The sequence below is a fragment of the Oncorhynchus clarkii genome, chromosome 6 (genome assembly GCF_045791955.1).
Source record: "Oncorhynchus clarkii lewisi isolate Uvic-CL-2024 chromosome 6, UVic_Ocla_1.0, whole genome shotgun sequence".
Classification (NCBI taxonomy): domain Eukaryota; kingdom Metazoa; phylum Chordata; class Actinopteri; order Salmoniformes; family Salmonidae; genus Oncorhynchus; species Oncorhynchus clarkii.
The window spans coordinates 74639055-74658049 of NC_092152.1; the positions used below are offsets into that span (position 1 = coordinate 74639055).

The 18995-nt window shown below is 41.2% G+C and overlaps 1 protein-coding gene across 1 annotated transcript in view; it reads right to left on the reverse strand.

The window, feature by feature from the left end:
- Nucleotides 1–423: 423 nt before the first annotated feature.
- The window catches only part of LOC139412235 (TOX high mobility group box family member 3-like), a 65708-nt gene continuing 47136 nt past the window's right edge, over nucleotides 424–18995 (reverse strand). Inside the window, exons 3-7 of the mRNA XM_071159064.1 lie at nucleotides 14308–14550; nucleotides 5851–6111; nucleotides 5163–5393; nucleotides 4424–4504; nucleotides 424–2657 (exon numbers count right to left, since the gene is read on the reverse strand). Of these exons, the coding sequence (XP_071015165.1) occupies nucleotides 1776–2657; nucleotides 4424–4504; nucleotides 5163–5393; nucleotides 5851–6111; nucleotides 14308–14550 (1698 nt within the window). The 3' untranslated portion in view covers nucleotides 424–1775. The remainder of the gene's footprint in view (nucleotides 2658–4423; nucleotides 4505–5162; nucleotides 5394–5850; nucleotides 6112–14307; nucleotides 14551–18995) is intronic.

The following is an 18995-nucleotide window of genomic DNA, read 5'->3' on the forward strand; positions in this document are numbered from 1 at the left end:
GAATGAGGACTGTTATTGAGACAAGCACCAGTTACATGCTGACTCTTTCCAGTCTCAACACTCTTTGTTTGACACAGTTACAATGGTTGGTACTCCATGTTGAAATCATGTTGAAATCACACATTTTTCAATATCTAACAATAAGGAGACGTCATACAAAATTATGGCTAGTAATCGTATAATTGATGGAATGTCTCTGGTTGTGTTTTCATTTAAGCTCAAATGTTAAATTAAATGTCCTATTAACAGCTGAAAAACAAGTAGAATATTCATACTGAAATGTATTTATTCTATGCACAGTTTTCAAAAATCAGTTGGATTTTTATCTGTAAGCAAAATACAAACAAATTAATTGCTGCTATTTTAACTCATAAAAAAGTATAAAAGAGCAGAAATGCACTACGTGATATAGCAATCCACAGGTCATTTTACCAATGTTTTAATTACAGCCTCACATATTAAAACTTTACAACAGGTGATATGAAAAATTTACAACTTTTCTCTTTTCATCATGGATATATCACTTCATCTGGCAAGAAAATACCCTCATTGCCTTTTCAATTGGCTCTGACAGTGCAACAAAGTGTCTCTGCTACTTCTTCTTACTTTTGATAAGTTTTGTAGTATCAAGGAGTACGTAGTGTAAAAATACATCAATCAATCATGAAACCATCAACCTTGATCGTGGAATTTTTCATTTACCATAAAATATCCCCTTTATCACACCAAATAAAAACATAATTTAATTGTTAAACATCTGAGGTAAAAACAAATACATAAAAGGAGGATTTTTTGGGAGTGCCAGTTTTACACACACTTTTTGAGCAAATGGGTATTTTAGTGGAAAGAGGAGGTCCCCAACTCTACAAAACACTTACAGCAGGTTACATTTACAGTTTGATGACATATGATGACATAAATGATCTTATGGCAGTTTATGTCTCTCAGTCTGTCCATTCTTCCATTCCTCCATCCAGCAACCCCCACAATCCCCCATCCCCAAGACATTTTTCAGTTCCCTTTTTCCTTAAGATATTGTCTCTTGCCTTCATGCCATAGGATGAATGCGCTCAAATATCACATTGGCCTGAAATGCATGATGGATTAATGGAGAATTTCCCTTAGGCAATTTGTTAAACAGTTACATCTGCAGGAATGTAGGGCAAGAGAAAAATGGAAAAAATTCTCATAATAGTCTCATAATATAATGGCCAGTGTGGAAACAAGTTTAATGTGTGGATTACTGGTCTCCAGTATGGTACCTGTAACTCATTCAGTTCAGGTGTTCTTCTCTGGGAGAGGTTAGAGCTGCAAAAATGCCTGTTGAAATCTATTCAATGTGTCCAGTAGTTGAGCTGAACGGACAACTTTGACCTCATAAATAAAGCTCTATCGTTAAATAAAAACAGGGCATTCCTTCCCCTGTGTGAGTCAGGTATACCAGTCTTTTCACAAATGTGCCCAAAGTCAGTTTTGAATTGACTATTGAGCGGAGAAGGACAAGAAAACAAACAATAAACAATCAATGGGCATTTGCCTACCGACTTTTCCTCATAGCGCAGCCTATTTTATAGACAAAATCCAGCTAAGTTATCTGCCCTTTTACACGTCTACGTAGGTATTCATATCCGTCTATAACAATGGACAAGTTCTTTGTAAAACATTCTAATTCTTACACACTTCTTAAGTGCAACTTAGAAAAGCAATGTGGAAATTATGCTTTTATTTCTATTCCTCTTCTTTGAGATAAGATAGATATCTTCCATTCATTTGGCTCAGTAGATGGAGACCTGGGACAGAACCTGGGCGTGGGCCTGGATCTGGGATGGGTGTGGCTGCTGTGGAGCGGGTTGGGGACTGCCCATGGAGGCGGAGCCCCCCACTGATTGAGGCGTGCTGGGTGAGTGCTGTGGTGGGGAACACTGGGACTGGTGCTGTTGCTGCTGTTGTTGGAGATGCTGCTGCATCTGCTGCTGGTGGAGCTGCTGCATCTGCATCTGGTGGAGTTGCAGTTGCTGTTGTTGCATGTCATGCCTCTGCTGCTGCTGCTGCTGCTGCTGCTGCTGCTGCTGCTGCTGCTGTTGTTGTTGTTGTTGTTGCTGCTGCTGTTGCTGCATGTTGTGTTGCTGCAACTGCTGCTGGAGGTGGTGCTGGAAATGCTGATGCTGCATCTGCTGCTGGATCTGCTGGTGGTGCATCTGCTGCTGCTGCATCTGGTGGTGCTGCAGGTGTTGCTGCATCTGCTGCTGCTGTGTCTGCTGCTGCTGCAGCTGCTGCATGTGCCCCCCCACGCCACCCTGCATGGGAGGGCTCATCTGGGACACGGCCGTGGGCTGGGCCCCGGCCACCATGGCCCCTCCTCCACCACCTCCACCCATCTGGTTCAGCAGCTGGGATGGCACACCGTTGGTCATGTTCTGGTGCTGCACCGTCACCGAGGTCACGATCTGGTTGCCCCCCATCCTCATCTGCAGCGGCTTGGGGGCGATGGCCCGTGGCATGCCGTTCTGGAGAGCCTGGGCCATGGAGGACATAGAGGACATGGACGGGTGCTGGGAGAGTGGCGAAGGCAGCATCAGACCTGGGGACAGGCTGGTGGAGGCCAGGGTCTGCTGGACTGAACGGATGGTCTGAGCCTCTGCTGATTCCTGGGCAGCCTGGAAGCGAAACAACAGCATGTTAGATACAGACTAGGAATGGACACTAGACTTACTCACTAAACAAATATGTTTATTTCGACAATAGCCTGAGGTAACAACGTAAAGCTATAAAGCCTCTTACTTTTCTAAGATTGTAATCTTGAAAAGATTCAGGATGTTGATGCAGTTCGTGCAGGAAGATTTGAATATCTACAGTTGAAGTCGGAAGTTTACATACACCATAGCCAAATACATTTAAACTCAGTTTTTCACAATTCAATCCTAGTAAAAATTCCCTGTCTTAGGTCAATTGGGATCACCACTTTATTTTAAGAATGTCCAATGTCAGAATAATAGTAGAGAGAATGATTTATTTCAGCTTTTATTTCTTTCATCACATTCCCAGTGGGTAAGAAATTTACATACACTCAATTAGTATTTGGTAGCATTGCCTTTAAGTTGTTTAACTTGGGTCAAACGTTTCGGGTAGCCTTCCACAAGCTTCCCACAATAAGTTAGGTGAATTTTGACCCATTCCCCTGACAGAGCTGGTTTAACTGAGTCAGGTTTGTAGTCCTCCTTGCTCGTACATGCTTTTTCAGTTATGCCCACACATTTTCTATAGAATTGAGGTCAGGGCTTTTTTGCCACTACTTTGGAAGTATGCTTGGGGTCATTGTCCATTTGGAAGACCCATTTGCGACCAAACTTTAACCTCCTGACTGATGTCTGGAGATAATTTTCATACCTCATGATGCCATCTATTTTGTGAAGTGCACCAGTCCCTCCTGCAGCAAAGCACCCCCACAACATGATGCTGCCACCCCGTGCTTCATGGTGGGATGGTGTTCTTCGCCTTGCAAGCCTCCCCCTTTTTCCTCCAAACATAACGATGGTCATTGTGGTCAAACAGTTCTATTTTTTGTTTCATCAGACCAGAGGACATTTCTCCAAAAAATACGATCTTTGTCCCCATGTGCAGTTGTAAACCGTAGTCTGTCTTTTTAATGGCGTTTTTTTGAACAGTGGCTTCTTCTTTTCTGAGCGGCCTTTCTGGTTATGGCGATATAGGACTCGGTTTACTGTGGACCTAGATACTTTTGTACCTGTTTCCTCCAGCATCTTCACAAGGTCCTTTGATGTTGTTCTGGGATTGATTTGCACTTTTCGCACCAAAGTACGTTTATCTCTAGGAGACAGAACGCGTCTCCTTCCTGAGCGGTATGATGGCTGCGTGGTCCCATGGTGTTCATACTTGCGTACTATTGTTTGTACAGATGAATGTGGTACCTTCAGGCATTTGGAAATTGCTGAGTTCTGACCCACTGGAATTGTAATACAGTGAATTATAAGTGAAATAATCTGTCTGTAAACAATTGTTGGAAAAATGACTTGTGTCATGCACAAAGTAGATGTCCTAACCGACTTGCCAAAACTATAGTTTGTTAACAAGAAATTTGTGGAGTGGTGGAAAAATGAGTTTTCATGACTCCAACCTAAGTGTATGTAAACTTCCGACTTCAACTGTAAGTTTACTACTTATCACAATGAAATTCAAATCAAATCAATGTTTATTTGTCACATGCACAGGATACTGCATGTATAAATGGTACAGTGAAATGCTACCTTGCAAGTGCTCCTCAACAATGCAGTACAAATATCAATAATAATCAAGTCAAATCAAAAATATAACAGTCAGAAAGTCAGAAATAAAAGTAGGGGTATTGGGCTTCTTTCCAGCAGTTCACACTTCTGTTGGCTGAAAAGTGAAAGCAGTGTCTCACCTTTGAAACCAGGCTGGCGCGGTAGGCAGCGAGGGCTTTTAAATATTCCTTTTTAGCAGCCTCTGTTTTGCTTTTATAGCCCTGTTATGACAAGACGGACAGGAGTGAACGACAGGTGACAAACAAAGGATCACTCTGTAAAGAGATACAACATATAACTGCAGGCAAAGGAAGCACAATATAACTGACTAAACAGCCTTCTACTTTTGATGTCTATATTCATCGATTTATTTCTGTAGCGCTCCACATATTGATTGGGAAAAGAGCGGGCGGGAGAAATTATACAATCTGACTTCATGCATCCCCTTAGAGCAATTACTGCTAATTACTGATCATCATGCATTTGCTTCTCAATCAGATATAAAAGTCAAGGGCCCGTATTCACAAAGAATCTCAGAGTAGAAGTGCTCATTCAGGATCTGGTAAGTCTCCCCTGTCCTGTTCATATATAATCGTATTCAGTATGATCTAAAAGGCTAAACTGATTCTATATCAACACTCCTAGTCTGAGATGCTATGGCTGCGTTTACACAGGTATCCCAATTCAGATTCGTTTTTTTATTCCACTAATTGGTCTTTTGACCAATCACATCAGATCGTTTTCAGAATGGTCAAAAGACCAATTAGTGAGAAAAAGATCAGAATTGAGCTGCCTGTGTAAACACAGCCTTTGTGAATGCAGACCCAGTGGAGTAAATGTCATAGTGTAGGATTGTTCTGACAGATAATGATGGATTACCTGCTTCTGTTCCTCTCCCAAGCCATCCCACATGGAGGCCACTATCTTGGAAACCTCTCCGAAGGTGGCGTTGGGGTTTTGACCCTTAATGGCGGCCTGTGTGTCTCTGAAGAACAGGGCGTAGGCTGAAACTGGCTTCTGGGGCTCGTTGGGGTCCTTCTTCTTCTTCTTCTTGGGGGTCTTGGGCTTCTTCCCAGCATCTGGTGCTGGGCGCTTCTCTCCCGCCATTACCTGTTACAAGAAGAGTGATCTGGTTTAGACAGATTAATGCAATTCAATGGTGACGCTGTAGTGCCAAAGGAATTTTATTTTGTTAAACTAGGCAAGTCAGTTAAGAACAAATTCTTATTTACAATGACGGCCTACCCCTGCCAAACCTGGACGACGCTGGGCCAATTGTGCGCCGCCCAATGGGACTCCCAATCACGGCCGGATGTGATGCAGCCTGGATTTAAGCCAGGGACTGCAGTGACGCCGCTTGCACTGAGATGCTGCGCCACTCAGGAGCCCAAATGTGCATGTGACACTTTACTAACACAACCACCCTCAACAAATGTATATGAATATCAAGCAGTCACTGTGCTATTCAATCAGGTCTATTTCACACTAAAGTGAGCACAGTCTTAGTACAGCCTTCTTTAAAATGTGTTTTTATTTAAGGCCCTTTCATAGAGTTTTCCTCACTCACCCTATTGTCCTGGTCTTGGTCGTCCTCGTTGATAGAGCTGGAGGGTGAGGGCGTGGCCGACTTGCTGGTTGGTGGTGAGGGCGAAGTATGGGGGATTTTGGGTCCTGTCATGTTCAGGCCCAGCTGGGCGCTGAGCTGGGACTGGTTGATGGTGGTCAGCTGGTTACGGGACATCATACCATTGGGGTTGTTCATGCTGATGATGGATCTCATGACCATGGCGGGGTTAGGGGGGTACTGGCGGAGGTGGCCCTGCATGTTCTGAATCAGAGGAGAAAGAGGGAAACGTCAGTAAATATGACAGCATCTTGTAAGAGACTGTACTGTATCTGTAGCCTGGTACCAGATCTGTTTGTGCTATATAGCCATTTGTTTGGCATCACAAACCAAGTAGGACTTGCCTATACAGCACAAACAGATATTGGACCAGAGCATAGCAGTAAAATAATCTGGTCATCACATTCTTCCAGACTGTCACATGGCCACAATGCATCACATAACATAACACATGGCCCTGGGTCTTTAACTTCTCCCATTATCAACTTTGATGAATTATCTTGAAACCTGAGTCGCCAGTTTGATCTGCCATTAATAGATGGCTTCACAGCTCCATTGATATGGTTCACAACACTCTGTGGCACAGCTTTGACTGCTCAGATCCTGGTGTATAATGGACTGAGTTAGTACCCTTGAGATGGTTAGGCTACATAACCTCAAATGCCAGGACAAAAACATTTGTATGCACAATGACTACCTCAAAGAGTTTTTGGATTTAATGCCCATGCAACAAATAAAAATGCTATACATTTCTGTGAAGTCTGACATTTTGAAGGTTATACATTTCCCCTGGCTGGCAGATGGGGGCACAAAACGCTACCTCCTCCAGTATGTTTCGAAATTAAATGCTATCTGCTGGCAGGTTTCATAGATCATACTTTAACTGCCAAAGAGTGAAAAAATATTTCTATATAATCAAGTCTATAAATCAACTGGCTGAAAGATACGATTGGCATGTCATGGGCATTTTTCTTCCTCTTTTTACCGTTGTGGGTATATCATACCATCTTCACATTTTCTAATATATTTTCCAGATTAAACATTATGGTTTTCAAAAGCTCTTTGTGTAAAGAGAGAGGAAGAGGTAGGTGTTTGCATTGATTGCACAGAGGATGGAATTACATGGCCTGCCATTCTCTCAGAGGGGAGAATGATCAGCGGTGCAGCAGAGATGGCAGGGAATAGTGAAAAATAACCGAACACAACAAACATGTGGTTTGTTTGGGAGGTGTGTGTGTTTGTGTGGTGTGTGTGTGTGTGTGTGTGTGTGTGTGTGTGTGTGTGTGTGTGTGTGTTCGTGTGTTCTCCCTGAGTAACATCCATCTGGTATTCAGCAGCAGCACAAACTCCATCTCTCCCAACATCAACACATCATATACCCACACACCTTGCTTTATTGAGAGAACCTTACGAACCCTGTCTTCAAAACAATATTCAAACACCTTCTCAGAACAGAAACATATTGAATTTACAATCCATTTGTCTCCCATCTTTCTCATGTGCCAAGTCTACTACCTATCATAAATCAGTCTACAAGGCAGATATGTATTCAATATTTACATAGAAATACTCCACCAGAGACGGAATAGAATACAATTTAATGATGCAAACATGCCAACCATTCAATTCTCTCTTTGAATAAATAGTGAAATAAAACATGCCAACCATTCAATTCGCTCTTTGAATAAATAGTGAAATAAAACATGCCAACCATTCAATTCTCTCTTTGAATAAATAGTGAAATAAAACATGCCAACCATTCAATTCTCTCTTTGAATAAATAGTGAAATAAAACATGCCAACCATTCAATTCTCTCTTTGAATAAATAGTGAAATAAAACATGCCAACCATTCAATTCGCTCTTTGAATAAATAGTGAAATAAAACATGCCAACCATTCAATTATCTCTTTGAATAAATAGTGAAATAAAACATACCAACCATTCAATTCTCTCTTTGAATAAATAGTGAAATAAAACATGCCAACCATTCAATTCTCTCTTTGAATAAATAGTGAAATAAAACATGCCAACCATTCAATTATCTCTTTGAATAAATAGTGAAATAAAACATGCCAACCATTCAATTCTCTCTTTGAATAAATAGTGAAATAAAACATGCCAACCATTCAATTATCTCTTTGAATAAATAGTGAAATAAAACATGCCAACCATTCAATTATCTCTTTGAATAAATAGTGAAATAAAACATGCCAACCATTCAATTATCTCTTTGAATAAATAGTGAAATAAAACATGCCAACCATTCAATTATCTCTTTGAATAAATAGTGAAATAAAACATGCCAACCATTCAATTCGCTCTTTGAATAAATAGTGAAATAAAACATGCCAACCATTCAATTCTCTCTTTGAATAAATAGTGAAATAAAACATGCCAACCATTCAATTCTCTCTTTGAATAAATAGTGAAATAAAACATGCCAACCATTCAATTCTCTCTTTGAATAAATAGTGAAATAAAACATGCCAACCATTCAATTCTCTCTTTGAATAAATAGTGAATTAAAACATGCCAACCATTCAATTCTCTCTTTGAATAAATAGTGAAATAAAACATGCCAACCATTCAATTCGCTCTTTGAATAAATAGTGAAATAAAACATGCCAACCATTCAATTCGCTCTTTGAATAAATAGTGAAATAAACTTGAGCAATGGGATAGCGATGTAATGTTGACTTACATATCTTCAGTTTGAAACCGTTCCACTTGATGTGTAAGTCTCATTGTCACCTCCAGTAGTGACTCTCTGCTCATTGAGAGCATCACAGATGAAACACACTGAGCTCTTTAGCCATGACTATCTTTGTAACAACATTTCAACACTTCAACACAATATCACAATGATGCAATATCACTTAGAGCAATGACACATCCTGCAATTTGTGTCAAATGTTGAGTTTTCTTCATAACAGCGACGGTCATAGCATTCAAAGATCGTTTGCCTTTCAAAATGTATCTTGTGTTTGCTGGCTTTAGTGATAGCTGGCCTTTTTGTAAATGGGTTTGTGGTGAAATAGCTTACACTAGTGTTACAATAATATCACATAACCCAGCTTGCTAAAAAGACTATAGTTGTATAATATTATAAACTGGACTGGTGGCTATAAATACATCTACGGCTCTTTACAACTCACAACTATTTACCTAAAAGAGTTATTAATGTAATCTATATGAAAAAACTATATATTTGCTATGTAACTTCAGTGTTAAAAAATGACCATGTATGTAAAATGTGTGTAACATATATGCTGTATGTAACAGAAAAGCTGTACAAACAAAGTTTGAAGAGGAGTGAGTGATTATAAAGTAGGTGAACATACCCTAGCTTAGGCCTAATGTTAACACATCTATGTTAACCATACTATCAAAACACCCCTGGATAGTACTAGTCCCTGAGAAAGGATATCATCATTTCCAGCTACAGTGGCTGTGATTGTAATGTGTGAATCTGCAACAAGTCTGTTAATTTATGTCCTTCTGTCCTCTCATTTGCATTTTAATTGGAATATTGTCTGCATCCCAAATGGCACCCTATTCGTTATATAGTGTATACTTTTAACCAGGGCACAAAGTGCACTATGTAGGGAATAGGGTGCCTTTGGGACGCAGATATTGTCTGCAGTCACAGCAGACATCTAAGAAGATAGCTTGATAGTCATCATAAATCTGTAAATAAGTCCTTATCTCGAATGCACAGTGGCCAGATGTGACAAGCCAACCCCTTCTCTTCTCTCCCCTATCAGGCTCCATCCAACTTGTGTGTGTGTGTGTGTGTGTGTGTGTGTGTGTGTGTGTGTGTGTGTGTGTGTGTGTGTGTGTGTGTGTGTTTGTATACATGGACATGTGTATCAAACACAAGTAAACCCAGAGTCTATGCAATCTACTCTCCAATCAATCAATCAGTCTCTCAACATCTATGCCTTTTAAAAACCTCAAGCTCAAGGAGCCAGCAGCAAAATGATACACAGCAAGTCATGTGTACCTGTCAAGCTGTCACAAGCATATTGGCTTGTTTGATAGAAGGTTGTTGGCTTTGACTACACATCCTATCCTCTCCTCTGCACCAAGGCATCCCAACAACTATGAATAAGATGCAATAAAAAAACCAACAATAGCCAAGACCCTTCCACAACACACTGGCTAATAAACACAGCAGCTGGACTGAAAATGCAACATTACTCATTCAGAAGTACCAGAGATAAAATCTCAATAGCAGCGATGTCAATGAAAAGAGCCTTGGGTCTGTTCTTGAAGATATTGGAATCAGAATTTGGGGAGGTGGGAAATTTATTACCAGTGGCACTGTGTGAGCCGTAACAGGCTGAAAAAAATGTTAACAAGTTCAATTTCCATTCAATCAACGACAGAGGCTCTTGGAAATGTTCCATTGCAGAAGAGGGGTAAAATCATCTATATGGTAATTATAAGGATGAGTCCCCCAGTAACTTTCGCCAGCATGAAAGGTCAGTCCTATTAAAGATAGTTTATCAGTCCTCTGCACATAGTCCTTTACTGCATGTGCTTTTAAACGGGTACATCTTATTTTCTTACTCCTCCCTTTTCGGCTCCCTGGCCGCAGAACCTTGGTGCTTAAGCCAAATGAGAAAAATGGAATTTAGAATGCTGGTAAAGGCTATAATAGCATGAAGATAAATTGTTTTTCGACTCCTCTCTCCTGTCTCTGGCTTTAACAAACCTCACGTTATACTGCTGCGCATATACAAAGTCACAGTCCGTCCACTGACTAACCCCTCTCCATCCAACCTCCAAGCCCAAAAACAAATTCTTCCCTTCCACAACCCCATTTTATCTGACCATGAAGGGTTACAAATCCCCTTCTCCCACAATTAATGTCCCCCGTCCCAAAACCCTTCCTTCCCCCATTTCTCCCGGTGCACTGTGGGTATTTAAAAGTTGTTCAACATGATATCATTTCATTTCAAGCGCTGGCTGCCTGAGAAAACTAAATTACAGAATCAATCACACAGAAGGTCAGGTTGAGACTTCATTACAAGTATTGCATGCCTGCATGAATATCTTTCATTTCTGACTGACCCAATATGTCACAACATCTGTCTGGCTGAAAGTAAAAAGAGAAAAGAAACAGGACGAAGAAAATAATGACAAAAAAATCCACTCTCTGAAATGGATGTACAACTGATGTCAGTGCTACTCAGCTTGGAAGGAAGATAAGAGAGTGTAAAAAAAACATTGTTTCTGCAACACTGGTCATATTTTCCATTTTATTCAAGACACAGTGGTTTGTGACGGGTCAGAATCTAGGGGATTACATTCATAGACTATCTGTACACTATCATGGTGTAATTAACCGTACTGTACATAGTCAGCTACAAATCCCCAGGTCAGACCCAATTGCATGGCATTGCTGGGTGTTGGCTATAGAGGAAAACAACTGTGGATGAATGTACTAGTCTAGCTGGCTAAATTTGTGTGTGTAATAAGTCATTAGGGTGAACGTAGCGCAAATGATGCAGATTAGATTCCTACTGACTAGATTTTGGCAAATAGTCCGTATGTATTCATGTAAATACAATAAACATGCATCTCTGCATCAATTTTGGGCAACAAACCTAGAAAGATACATTTTTCTCCATATTCATTTCTACTCAAGTGGGATATTTTGGCTATTTCTAACCCAATTATGAAGAAATGACACATAGAAGGGACCTTTTATAGACAACCATATCCACCCATGCTTTTACTTTCTTACAAGGGAGGAAACACAGGAAAAGTCTAATTCTGTGCAAAGATACAGTAGAGAAGACAGGGAGATTTTCTGAAATAGCAGAGAGAGAGAGAGAGAGAGAGAGAGAGAGAGAGAGAGAGAGAGAGAGAGAGAGAGAGAGAGAGAGAGAGAGAGAGAGAGAGAGAGAGAGAGAGAGAGAGAGAGAGAGAGAGAGAGAGAGAGAGAGAGAGAGAGAGAGAGAGAGAGAGAGAGAGAGAGAGAGAGAGAGAGAGAAAAAAAGAAAGCGAGAATGAAGGGAACTCTAAATAAATAGATACCAGTTCCACTTCCAATAGTATTTGGCACTATTGACAGAGACCAAATCACAAATCAGGAGGACAGATGCTGCGAGACACAAATGACAGTCAGAAGCTTGTTAGGAGAGCAGATTAAATAAATAATGACTTGCTTTCTGCCAGCCGTTTCTGACTGTCTGCAGCCCACAGAAATGTACTTCTCTTTGTAGAACCATTGCATTTGTGGCCAATTTGCTAGACATACATGGAGCATTAGGGGAATGGAATTAATGGAACACTTGGCAGAGCAACTACATGGAGGAGGATTTGAAAATGGTACAGGTACATTGTACACCCATTGGTTTGTTTTTTCTGTCATGGTGGTGTAGCGAGAGGCTATCATAGTTACGAATTACCCACTGCCACAGAGCTAAGATAACAGAGAAAACTATTTGGGAAATATGAAAACTGTGGCTGGTTGGGAAACGTACTTACTATGGTTTATTTATATGTCCTTGCAAACGTTTCAAATAAGAGATACACTACAGTGTAGTGTACATAATGTTGTCCCCCAATGTCATTCCACTGACAAAATGAACCTAAAATGTAATAACACTTTCATAGACACTGTATAGTTAATTAAAATAGTTACTTCCCTCAACCCTTTTCAAATCTCAAACCAAGGACAATGGCATAGATCAATGTAATTTCCCTGCATTGTCTCTGTGTTCAGGACTTTTGGGGATCAATCCCATATCCAGAACATAATGGAGTTCACGGTCGGTAAGCCTTTCTGCCTTTCTGTCTGTGGTACAATGTTTGCTGAGTGATAAAGGAGCAGAGCAGTGTGCAACAGTCTCCCAGTGACAATGCCACGAGGCAAAGGAGCAGAAACCTCACATTCTTTCCCTGTAGTTTTAATAGAGTCTCCTTACAATCAGAGACATGAGCCATGCAAATGGTGTTAAAGAGGAATAATGTTGGAGAATCAAATCTAATCCTCCACCAAGTCGTGAGAACAGTCAGGACTGTAATTGTGTCAAGGTTCCGTTTCTTCTCCAGATGTAAAAAAGCTTAACTGACCATGAAATGAAAATTCTTTAGGCAAAAGCCTTCCGGGGCTCGCTTATGCAGCACAGATATTTTAAAAGCTGCAATTATTTTACTTGCCAGCAGCATGGAAGGGAGGAAAAAAGGCAATAAAATATTCTAGTGCCTGCCCATATCGGAATGTAAATACATATTCTGTAAAATCATATGTGATTCACCATATGTGTCTGGTTTAAAAGTGGGTGGTCTGAAATACATTTTACATGCATAATATGGCTAAAACTATCATGATATTTTTGTTCAGTGTGATGATTTTTTTGCGGTTCAGCCCCAAAAAACACAGCATCAATATCATCATCTCTCAGCAAGTGACATTTCCACGTTTCCTCCTCAATGCATTTCATCCTCAATGGCATTTAAGAATGCTTTTTCTATCAGTTAAAAAAAAAATCTATAACATAGAACTCTATCAACATAAAGAACGTGATTACTGGGTTCCGGAACCATTCCACATTCTCTCATCCACACCAATGGACAGGAAGGCTAAGCTGGAGATCCATTCATTGACTCCCTTTCTAAGTACTCACACAGAAAGGTTCATTCTAGTAGCATCGTGTTATTTAACCAAATACAAAACCTGGGATTCTGAACTCAAACAAGGCTCTGTTTGTCAGTTGACTGAGTGCATTCAGGCTCTGAACATAACAACATGTAGATAAAGGCATGGAAACACATCATGTGACAGTGGAGGGGACAGGACAGAACAGGGTTTCTGGAACCAACATATGGACCCATGAAACAGTGGCACTTTTTGGGGACTCACTTTCACCACTCCCTGTGGGGAAAAAATACATTGTGCCATCATGCCCATGATCCATTCATATCTTTTCCTATTACAAATAGGGTTATTTTGGTAGGCTTTGTTTTTCCTTTATAAACCCAAACAGAATTCAGTATTTACATACTGCGACCATTGTCTAGCTAGCATTGTGATATTATTCCATCCTCCAGCTTTATAAACGGGCCAGATGCTGTGCCAGATGCAGTAACAACTGGAGGTGTGCACTGAGTGCAGTGAAGGTTACTCTATGGCCTAATAAAGGGTAAGGGTATTCTCCAGGTACTCAGATCATATGGTCACATGGGCTCTCCTGACCTTTTTTATTTATATGTTTATATGACAGCACCTTGATCCTGTACCCAAGTGTTGGTGCCTGGTACTCTATTTTCTCTGTGCATGAACAAATACATCAGATTGATACCTTATACCCACCCTAGCCCTATAATTATTGAAGAGCCTATGCATGTGACTCAACCCTAAGTGTTGGTCCAGTTTAGTACTCACCAATGGCAGGCCGTTGATGCTGGAGAGCCCCTCCTGGTCCATGAGGTTGCGTGAGATGGTGATGGAGGGCAGCTCCAGGCTCTGAGGGGGGAACTGGGGGGTGAAGGGTCCCCTGTGCTGGAGCGGGTGCCCCGGGAAGGGGGAGTCCACATCCGATAGGCCCAGGCCAGACTCTGTCTCTGGAGGAGGGGTGATGGGAGGGATCTCAAACTCCTCATCTCCCAGGCTGGGGGTGTGGAATGTCTAGAGAGCAGATAGGGAGAGGGAAGAACATGGTCATATCATTGGATTCATGTTTACAGATCATGTGTACTGTATAGGAAACTAGTAGTGAAAGTTGGCTGAGCGAGAAAAAGGAAGGAAAAGCACACTGTCACTTCAATGTATTCATTTATGATCAGTGTATGTGTACTGTCGCTACAAGCCTGACATTTAGCTAAAACTATCTGCAGATGTAGGATCTTCATTTGAGCCAGTTTGTTACAGCAGGAAAATAATCCTGCAGCAACAGGAAATGTGAATTATTATGTGGATTATAATTAATGGAAATAATAGAAAAATATGCACATCCAATTCATCAGGTGCAGGCCAGAAGAACGTATCAAAGAAAGAATACGTGTCCACAACTCTGGAATGATCCCAATGATCATGTTACAGAGAACTTTCCTGCAATGCAGGAAATGTTAAATGTTTAGTGTATTTGAGGTGTAAAAATTATTCTGAAGTTTGTAATTTCCACTTCAAAATTTCAGAGTAGATTTTTCCTGCAACTCTCCTATGCTCCCATGGGGATTTAATCAGACGCACAAAACAGACAAGGTTTCAATCCGAGTTGGAATCATTCTTATCTCTCATACCTGCATGAAGCCTTCCTTTCAGGGATTTATTGTTTAAAGGAGGAGAAGTTAGGTGGAGTGGTACTGACACTTGTCTGTAACCATACAGAGATGTAACATTTCTTAAAACCCATTAAAGTTCACTCTGAGCAAAGTAAGGAGGGAAGAGGGAAAAGAAAGCAACTACAAAAAAGTGAAGAAATCATGAGAGAGGAGAGGATCCATGATAAAAGCCCCTTTAATCTCAGGGATGGAAGATCTTGGGTCTGAAGTGCGGAGAAAATACACGTCACAGAAACATGGGTTTAAAGAAAATGTTCTGAGAAATATTACGCTTGGCCAGAAGGGTTTCTCATTGTTCCCCTTGGTTGAACCCTTAAATCTGCTCATCAAACAGTCTAATCCCTCTGCCTGCGGAATTCAAGCTTTTGGTCACACTTAATTAGCTTATTTGGATTCTTGGAGATGGTACCGACTGCTCTGCTCACCTACTACTGGTCTTGTCTTCATTGGTACATTCCTTAAGCCACTCTGTAAAAGGCCAACGTATTCACATAGCGACCCACAATGACCACATGCATATAGGACGCGCCACAATTGGATACAGCCACTACTAGCATGGCAGTCAAGATACTCTTTCCTCAATACCAAAGGTCTTAAATCGAGTTGAAAAACATATTTCTGTTAGCTTTAGGTCAGTGTGTTGATATCAGTGTTAATACACTTTTTACCAGGGCAAGCTTAGAGGGGAGGCAGAACAGAAGTCCATCAGCCTCTCTCTCTCTCTCTCTCTCTCTCTCTCTCTTTCTCTCTCTCTTTTTCTAGAACAGGCAATGAAAAAACCCAAGGCAGTGGCAGCAGAGGGAATATGCCAGCCTAGTCCTTGATTAGAGAGTAGTAATATTTATGTTGCTTGCTTTAGCACACAGACACTTGAAACTAATTCAATGCCTACTCAGGGCAGCTGTCTCTGATGAATTCCAGAGGCAGAGACAGGTAATAGAGTTGTATTTTCCTGTTCCCCTAGTTTCAGACCACTTTTAAACTTCCTGATGCTTGTTTCACAGCAGTTCAATCAGTTATCCTTTCTGAAGGAGCCACTGCATGTTCATCACAGCTCTGGACTCTGGCTTAAGGCTTCCTCATGCTTCGGTTTGGAGGGCGCCTAGCCAAACTAGTGTGCTCGCATACCTTCGACCTTCGCTTGAAAAGACCTTCACTTGAAAAATTTGAAAAAAATACCAATATTACTAGTTGAGATGCCGTAGCCAGTATGTAATTCCTCAAAATGAAAGACTAATCTAAGATAACAACAACAACAAAAAATTGGTCATTCATTTTGATGTTTTTGCCAAGGAGATCTTCGTCGCACAATTTTACGTCTAACTAGGATGTTGGGTTTAGTATTTCTCAAGTGAAAAAATGTGCATGAAAATGAATCGTCTATCGTTGAATGACAACAAACATGTCCTTGAACAATCCTTACTGTTGACCAATTACAGACGAAGGGGCACAGATTCAGCTTGCCTTGAGAAAAAATATTGTGTGCATGAACAGACGAAAAAACTCTTGCCGAAGGCCAAAACAAACAAAAATGTCACAAAATGTCATCATAATATATGCATGAACTGTTTCAGTTGGGAAGCAAACGGACACTTTTATACTGTCTTAGAAAAAAGGGTTCCAAAAGGGTTCTTTGGCTGTCCCCATAGGATAACCCTTTTCGGTTCCACATAGAACCCTTTTGGGTTCCATGTAGAACCCTCTGTGGAAAAGGTCCTACATAGAACCCAAAAGAGTTGTACCTGGATTCAAAATGGGTTCTCCTATGGAGACAGCCAAGGAACCATTTTGGAACCCTTTTTTTCAAAAGTTGTTCTTCAAAGAGTTCTCCTATAGGAACAGCCAAAGAACCATTTAAGGTTCGAGATGTATATTTTTTCTAAGAGTGTAGAGAAGAGCAGGATAAATTACAGAAAGCTTTAAACAAACCATTTACTGTGCTCTACTCTACTACTGCCATCTTATTTCATGTTAACGTCACTGAAAAAACACTGGAACCTGTTTTGTCTCCATGCCTAACAATGAAAACACAAAGTGTTTAAAACATAAATAGTGTAAAAAGGGAACTGTCATGACTCAACAGTGTAGAGCTACAGCCAGGGCCATATGGCAGTGATCAGGAGAGAACATCATCATCACAGGCTTCATTACCAATCTGAACCAGTCATTAGAGAAGAATGATGTGCAGTAAAAAGGGCCTCTCTGTTTGTTTGGCTGGTTTCACAGGCCTCAGAAGGATACTTTAGGGGAGGAAAAAAGGACATCACCATTACATTAATTTGTATTACTCTCTGACCTTTTCATATGGGTACAACTTGCCAAGATCTGTGTGGAAGAAGCTAAACCAGGACAGTGAACAGAGCTGGATAGGGATGTTGGACCGTAGGCTGATGCATTGTGGCCTGAATTATAGTGGCAAGCAGGATGAGGTTTGAGACAGCCTTCCCTTAGATGAAGGTGAGCAAAGGTGAGTTCCATTTTTATAGTAAAACAGAGCAAATGTGACTGTGACCTTTAATATAAACAGACCTGCCCCTGCCAGGAATAGAGGAATGCTTTTTTCCTAGTTTCTGCTAAATAGTGTAACGGAGGGAGGGAGCGAGGGAAGGAGGAAGGGAGGGAGAGAGGAAGTGAGATCGCTATCAAAGACTGTGGTTGTGTTCCTCGTCTCCCGTCCTTAATGATGATCCAAATTAACATCTGCACGAGTTGGGAGCTGAGAATTGAGACATGAAGTTAGCTAAGGCTCATCTGGGGTACGGAGGGAGTGTGTCAGCTGTCAGTGCAGCGCAGGCCTCTATTCTTATAGCCTTTAGCCGTACCCTTATCCTACTTCTCCTTTGTTCCTCTGGTGATGTAGAGGTTAATCCAGGACCTGCAGTGCCTAGCCCCACTCCTACTCCCCAGGTACTCTCATTTGCTGACTTCTGTAACCGTAAAAGCCTTGGTCTCATGCATGTTAACATTAGAAGCCTACTCCCCAAGTTTGCTTTATTCACTGCTTTAGCCGTGTCTGAATCATGGCTTAAGAAAACCACCAAAAAACATGAAATTTCTATCCCTAACCATAACATTTTCCGACAAGATAGAACTGCCAAAGGGGGTGGTGTTACAATCTACTGCAGAGATAGCCTGCAGAGTTCTGTCTTACTATCCAGGTCTGTACCCAAACAATTCGAGCTTCTACTTTTAAAAATCCATCTTTCCAGAAACAAGTCTCACACTGTTGCCGCTTGCTATAGACCACCCTCTGCCCGAGCTGTGCCCTGGACACAATATGTGAATTGATTGCCCCCCATCTATCCTCAGAGCTCGTGCTGCTTGGTGACCTAAACTGTGACATGTTTAACATCCCGGCCATCCTACAATCTAAGCTTGATGCCCTCAATCTCACACAAATGATCAATGAACCCACCAGGTACAACCCCAAATCCGTAAACACGGGCACCCTCATAGATATCATCCTAACCAACTTGCCCTCCAAATACAACTCTGCTGTTTTCAACCAAGATCTCAGCGATCACTGCCTCATTGCCTGCATCCGTAAGGGGTCTGCGGTCAAACGACCACCCCTCATCACTGTCAAACGCTCCCTAAAACACTTCAGCGAGCAGGTCTTTCTAATCGACCTGGCCCGGGTATCCTGGAAGGATATTGACCTCATCCCGTCAGTAGAGGATGCCTGGTTATTCTATAAAAGTGTTTTCCTCACCATCTTAAATAAGCATGCCCCATTCAAAAAATGTAGAACCAGGAACAGATATAGCCCTCAAGACCTGACTCTCAAGA